The sequence below is a fragment of the Manacus candei genome, unplaced genomic scaffold, assembly GCF_025592945.1.
Source record: "Manacus candei isolate 608988 ecotype Guabito, Panama unplaced genomic scaffold, ASM2559294v1 h1tg000016l, whole genome shotgun sequence".
Lineage (NCBI taxonomy): Eukaryota > Metazoa > Chordata > Aves > Passeriformes > Pipridae > Manacus > Manacus candei.
Window position 1 is genome coordinate 2,521,176 of NW_026138064.1, and position 7,163 is coordinate 2,528,338.

General features: G+C 43.2%; 1 protein-coding gene across 1 annotated transcript; it reads right to left on the reverse strand.

Annotated features, from left to right (window-relative positions):
* Positions 1–4,795: 4,795 nt before the first annotated feature.
* Positions 4,796–6,852, reverse strand: LOC127468949 (E3 ubiquitin-protein ligase Topors-like). Its single transcript, XM_051782682.1, has one exon. The coding sequence runs from the start codon at positions 5,907–5,909 to the stop codon at positions 4,851–4,853; it is 1,059 nt and encodes a 352-aa protein (XP_051638642.1). The 5' UTR covers positions 5,910–6,852; the 3' UTR covers positions 4,796–4,850.
* Positions 6,853–7,163: the final 311 nt, after the last annotated feature.

A 7,163-nucleotide genomic window follows, 5' to 3' on the forward strand; every position in this document is an offset into this window, starting at 1 on the left:
TAGACATACCTATATACATATATGTGTCCCTTCTAGACCTCCTAGTTAAAATGAGTGCAGTCATATCCTCTATGGAAAATAAATATACTTTCTGTCTTCTAGGACAGACACATTTTTCAACATTTATATTGGAGCAAGTACACAAATACAAAATAAAGTAAGCCTTTCAGTCATTCAGAAAGGTATTGGGAAGATTTGGTAGTCCTACTTTTACATAGGTTATACATTAAAACTCCATGAGGAATACGTGCTGGAACAGTCACTTGAAAACTTACAAAAATAGAAAAATCTTAAACCTACTCTTTCCAACAAACACGGCACATTTCTAGGTCAAGGTTGCTCTTTCCATCTATTTACATTAGCTATTATCAAGGGACATATACCATCTTCTGAAACAAAGAATTTTAAAGAAGATCACATTCATTACTCAAATGCAGACAAAGATTAAAATGTTAATGTCATTCAGACATTATGAGTGATAAGAGGAGGAGGAGCATTGATGAAAAAGAGCTTTCTACTTTAAAGTAGACTCTGAAGCCCTCTGCAGTTAAGGAGCACACATAGCACAAATACATTGATGCTCTCGTATTCAAATATTTGCATACAATATTTAGTAACTTCCTTTTAATGTGTTTAAATTTTACATTACATTATTTTGAAACATATAGCTTACTTACATGCTGTGTATTATACGTTATGCAATATTAATGAATATTACACATAATACATTAAATGAATGTTACATGATGTGAAATCATTCTCCTTTTCATTCTTTAAATAAAACTGCTGCTTGACCTAAACTCAGAGAATAACTTACTGACTACAGATGCACAATCACACTTTGAGTGCGAGCACACTTTCAGGTGTCCAGATAGAGTGGCAAAGCAACATGGTGAAACAATGCAAATGCCAAACAACGGGATAGCACTTCGTACCTGTCAATAAAGACTGTTGATGATCCAGCCAACTCAAGTGTGCTGGTTTAAAGGTAAACCAGCAGGGGAAATGAACTCAACTCAAAAGAGAGATTATAAGTCAGAATAACAATTTAATAAAATAATACAGTAAGTACGATTATATAGACAAACAACTGGTTTTAACCCACAAAACCCAAATATATAACCCAGCACCCTGGGGCATGAACAGAGTGGTGTTCTTTGGGCCCCCTGAGTCCAAAGGAAAAGGAGAGGGGAAAACCTGTTGGTGAGAGTGCTGTTGCAGTCTGGTCAATAGTGGTGATTGCAGTCTGGTTGAAAAGTGGTGGTTGCAGTCCAGTCGAGAGTGGTGGTCTGCAGTCTGGTTGAGAGCGGTGATCTGCAGTCTTCCTCTGGATCCCACGAGTGGTTAAAAAGGTCCCAAGACTCCAAGATTATGTATCCTCCAGTTCAGGCAGGAATGCTCAGTACCTCCCTCAGGGTGGGGGGTTCCTTAATGGGTGTGAGGACAAGAACAACTCCCATCTCGCAGGCCTCTTAGCACCTAGTTTATAGCCTGAGGAGTCAGGCTCTATGTGCAGATGGTGTAAATGGTTCATTGACAACAGTTTCTGGGAAATGGCATGGAAGGCTATAGAATACACAATTTTGGGTTACACCCATCCAGTGATGAACTGGTCTCAGCTGTCCTAACTAGGACATCAAGCAAAAAGGATTCCCACCTCCAAGATCTTCTGTACAGACATAAACCTTGCATTGCAACTTAAGTTGTGGGCAGTAAACACTTGGTGAGACAGCAACTGAAGGACAGACTAGGGCTCATATTCCAAGTCCTACCATAAGACTTGGGAGAGTTAAAGCCAGATACGGTAGCTTAGTCAAAATTGGAGGATGTAGGTAGGTCAAACCACATGAGCAATGGCACTACAACAATGTATGCACTTGCTGCACTACCATTGACTGAAAGAATGATAAAACAATGAAAAGGTGTTTCTAAACACTGAGAAAGACAAAAATACCTAAAATTATCAGGGTGGTTAGAGGCGATTTGTGAGATTATTCATGAAAATATCTTTCTCAGATGTATACTAAGTGGTAACATAAAAATGGAATTACTGCAAAATGCCAGCAAATATTGTGCAAATTGTGCTTCCATGGGCATGAAGCTGCAGCTGATTTTTGTACAGCATAGTTGGAAATAAAGCAATGAAGTCCTGATATGGAAATGAAGTCCCAAACATAGGACTTCACAAACATCAGACATTCCTGCTACAAATTTTACTGGCTCTGACAAATAAATGCTGCCACTTATAGAACAAAGGCAACATTGCAACTGTTATGTTTTCATTGTGAAATTCTAAAAATACTTGGTTTTCTTTTTAATGGGATTAGGATTACAAACTTCAAGATCACAAGACAATAGTTCATCAAATAAACTAAAGGAACATGTTTTCAGTTTATGATGTGAAGAAGCCCATATTTTCAATCAGACTTCCAGGATTTTGTGGAATGAGAAATTGTGCAGTGAAAGGATAAAAGTCTTCAGGGACTTAATATTCTGAGCAAACAATATGTACATGAATCTTGTTATGTAAACAATATTAACATAGTAACTGCCTCTGCCTGCACTGAAACGCTGTGAAGAAATCACTTCCAAGTTTCTGTACAGAAATATCCTGTTTGAAATCTGATGATATTTTTTACAAAACACTGATTATTTCGAATCATATTTGGGAAAATATCCTTGGATGCAGTAACACTGATGCTACATCAAGAAAAACATACAAAATTTACCTTTTAAAATAAAATTACTCTATGATTGCTAAGTTAAATTCAGAACAACTAGGTATTTCCAGGGAGATAAACAAAACAGACTAAACGAGAGCATGATCCTGGATACTATGGGCACAGAAATCTGAGACGCAATGTGTTATGTGGATCTGGACGCAATGTGGATACTAGATGATATTTGTTGGCTTATATTTGATAGCAAAGAAGTGTTAGTATTGGCATATAGAACTGAGACTACAGAGATCAATAATTCTGCTTCTAGCAATAGTCAAGATGGATGAGAGAACTGTGAATACAAAAAAAATTAAAAAGCTACTTCTGGATTTTGCCAGGGCCAAATCTTCCTAATTTCCCCAAGTGAATGACTCAGGTGTCCCAGCTGCTAAATATTCACAGTCTCATTTCGTATCAATAGGGACAAAAGCAGGAAGCATGAAGCAAGAAAAGTGTTTGTGGTCGTTTGAGGAGGAAGGACAAACTCGGCAAGCATAGCTATGCCCTTCTGGCTGCCACAACCACCAGTGCTGATGATGAAAGAGGTAGTCTTTAGGCAATGGTGTTATGCAGGAGCCCAGCAAAAATTAGGGAACACAGTCATTTTCAGCCAGAGGATCCCAACAGTGCTTTAAGGACATATGCTTTTTCCTCAGGGATAAACTAAAAATCATTTTGAAAACTAAAATTTATTCTTCCTGGATTATACAGAATACTACCTACTACCACAACTCCATGTTTCAGGGGTTAATTTTGAATACAGAAATGGCATCTATCACAGCTCTCTATTAAAGAATGTTATTCCTTACAGTATCTCCTGAATATGAGTACTTTATTAACATGCACACAAGTGTATCTGGAGGAGTGGAATGACCAAGAACACTGCTCTCCTGTCTTTCAATATATAAGAGATAACCTTGTGCCTTCATTTCACATTAATTTGGGGATAAAGAACAGTAGTTTCAATAGAAGCAATCTGCAATACCATAACCACAATTCAGACAATGTTACTTCTATCCAAGGAGAAATAATTGCTTCCCTTTTCCTGTCTCATTGATTTTGAAGGGTGTTTTGTCCATTTGTTTTCAAACAGCATTTTAGTAGAGATGTGATACTGATTAACAATATCAATACTCCTAACTCCAGCCACTCCAAATGACAGAACTGGCATGGACGGGTCAAACAAATTTGACATGGATTTGGTTGAAATCTGCTGAATATTGGTGTCCAGTCCCATATAAGGTGCTGTGGGTTATCCCAACCCGGCAGATGGAAACCGGTGGCAGGTGCTAGGAAAACCTGTTCCATCCTTCTTCTCCCTGGATGGGACAGAGTTGCTCCTGAGATCCCTTCAAGTAGGGGTGGGGATAAAATCTGGTCATGTATAGTGAATCTGTCGGGAAATCTTGCAGTCTGGGGAGTCTGGGAATAATTACTGCAGTCCACAGTGCAGTTATAGAAATGCTCCTGGAAAAAGCTCCAGGCATGGCTGAGTTCATTGTATCTAAAGAAAGTGTTTTTAGCATACTTAATTACCAAAACACTATGTCAGCACTTATGTCAATCACATTAAAACACAGAATGATTGCATGGCAGCAGAAATCACACCTTTGATTTGAATTAGGTTTGTATCAGCCAACACTTTTGTTACATAGAACTTAAATTCCATTAAACTGTGCTTTATTCACAGGACCAGTAAAATATAAATTCTGTAATAAAACCATGACAAAACACAGCTTTTTTAAATCCTCCTTGTGACAGACATGGAGGATATGCAAGATGCTGACTAGGTTTTTCACATTTTTTTCTTCTGAAAATATGATAAAAAGACTTACCCTTTCTTGCTTGAGTAATGCCTGGTCAGCCTTTCACTCGTGAGTCCTCCCTCTCTAAGCATCATCCCAGTACTTTCTCAGAAGTTTTTCCATCATCATGGCTGCAGCAGCATTACCTGGGGAAGGCAGCACTACCAAGATGGCCCTGGGGCTCCAGGGGCCCTCGGCTGACACTTTGGCATTTTGAGAAAGGGAAACACCCCAGGAGAAGGGGGAGGAAGCAGCACCCAGGGACTGTGTCATGGAAATAGTAATTTATTTTCTTTTCCTTGCATAAAGACTTGCTGCAGCCCTGTTACTGCTGATTGTGGTGAGGTCTCTTGCCGCAGTGGGTGCTATCTTGGGACCCAGGGCTCCTCCTCTTTCGGACATGCCGGGATGTTGTGGGTGAGTGGTCCCTGCCCTGGCCAGAAGCAGAGGGGCTCTGGCTGCTCTCCTGGGCAGAGGGACCTGTGGCTGCTGTCGTCTCCCCCTGCTCCTCCTGGGGCTGCGGCTGCTGTGCAGGAATGGACTCAGATGGGGGGCAGCTGGGTTGCCCCTCAATGGCAGCCTCCAGTGTGCCGGCTTCCTCCTCCAAACTGGAATCCGTGATGCCACTGGTGGGGGCCTGGCTGAGGGTGGGATTAGCCCCCTGGGAAGCCGTGGGGCCAGAGATGGTCACAGGGATCTCATCCTCCTCCCTGGCAGAGCGGGAGTGCCGTAGCCTCCGGACCTCCTCACTGCACTGGGTTGCAATGATATTGAGGATGCCATGGACCAGTGGTGCAGTGTATTGCTGGAGGCGAGGCTCCAGTCTTTGGATCAAGACCTCCCTGTCTGGACCATAGACACAGAGGGCGAGTAGGATGCCACTCTCTGCACTCTTTACCTGCCACCACTCGCCCCCATATATCATCTCCAGCCCCTGGCACAGCCAGGGCCGCACAGGGTCCAGGAGGTTCCGTCGCCTTCGGAAAAGTTCTGCCCAGAGCTCAGGCAGGATGCCACCCACGGCCTCTGGTCCTGCAGCCTCCTGCTCGGTGGGGACTGTTATACCCTGTGGAGAAGAGGCAGGGGATGCTGGAGGGCCATGGGGGTTGTTTTCAGCCAGGCCTCCAGGAGCTTCTCCTGCCCGGCTGTTGGTTGCTGGTGACTCTCTGGGAGGTGTGATGACACAGTGTAGGTAGTTGTCTCCGCCATGGTCAGAAAACTTGACAGTCAAGATGGATCTTCTGCAGAGTGGGCAGGCAGGATTTCTTTCTGCCCAGCGCAGGATGCAGCCCAGGCAGAACCGGTGGCCACAGGGCATCGCATGAGCAACATCATCTGGAGCATCACAGCAGATGGGGCAGCTCCACTCCTTCCCTGTGGCCATGTCTGCTTGTTCCCACAGGCTGGCCCAGGCTCTGACAGCACCTGAGTTTATAGACTGAGGGATGTGAGGTCACAATCCATCTCCCAGTAACTCCATAACCACTGCCAGGATTATGATTATTACTAGGATTACTAGGATCGCTATCACCTCCACCACTCAGTGATGTCACAGTGGATGTCCAACCCCTGCAGCTCTTGGGAAAACACTGCAAGAGGAGGCTGTCCTCTACAGGAGTCTCTGCTGCCCCCCCCGAGAGAAAGGCACCACCAAACTATGAGATCTGAGCTAATGGATACATGGTTGTGGAATAATAGCAAGGTTGCAAGTTGCTTCATCACCAAACATCAGAAACTCAGCACATGAGAGTGCAGGAAACAAGAAAAGTTTCAGAGAGCACCGTGAGGAATGGCTGAGGAATGACTGTGAGGAAAAGGGCCATTGGAGCGGAGTTGTTTATTTTGGTTGGATGCAGGACTGAAGAAAGTGAAGTGTAAAGACATCTGGGGACAGAAAAGAAAGACAGAGCCAAGGCCTTTGGTGATTGTCATGATATACCAACGGAAAGCCGAAGACAAGAGTGAGGAGAGAGAGTGGAAAGTGGTGCTGAGAGAGAAGAGAGAGTGGAAAGACCCAGACGTGTGCAGAGGCACGACAGAATGCAGGGACAGACATCCCTTCATGACATCACTGAGTGGAGGAGGGTGGTGTCACAGTGTGGTGGACTGTGACACTCCAAAGCCTGGCTCTCCAGCAGTACTGACCTGCCTGGTGTTATCTGCTGCTGGCCCTTCTCAGAAACGACATCTATGAAGCTTCTTCTGTTTAGCCCAGCCTTCAGCAAGGATAAGAATTCTCTGAACTTCTCATCCCTCAACTTCTCTACTTCAACATAAAAAGAGCTTCTCTAAAGGGACAGATCAAATAATAAACAATTACTCCTATTTATTTAGAAAAGCACATTTTTTTAAAAAATGGTCAATGCATTTTTATATTCCAAGCTCATTATTTGGATGCAAAAGCACCACATACCCTCTTGGGATCCTCCCAATCTGTGACTAACAGAGATAATCAACTTACACACATAAAATAACTCTCATTCATCAGCAGACAAGATGCAGAGCTGCAGAAATGAGGGTGCAAATGATTCCCCTGCCTGTGCAGGAGATCTCAATAGCCACTCTGTACCTTGGTCCGTACAAAAAGAAGGGTCCTCAGCCAGATGAGGAATGTGATTCTCCCTAGTTACTAACAGCA

What these genes read in the sequence shown, in the direction of transcription:
- LOC127468949 (XM_051782682.1), bottom strand. Translation starts at nt 5,909, where the DNA reads ATGGCCACAGGGAAGGAGTGGAGCTGCCCCATCTGCTGTGATGCTCCA.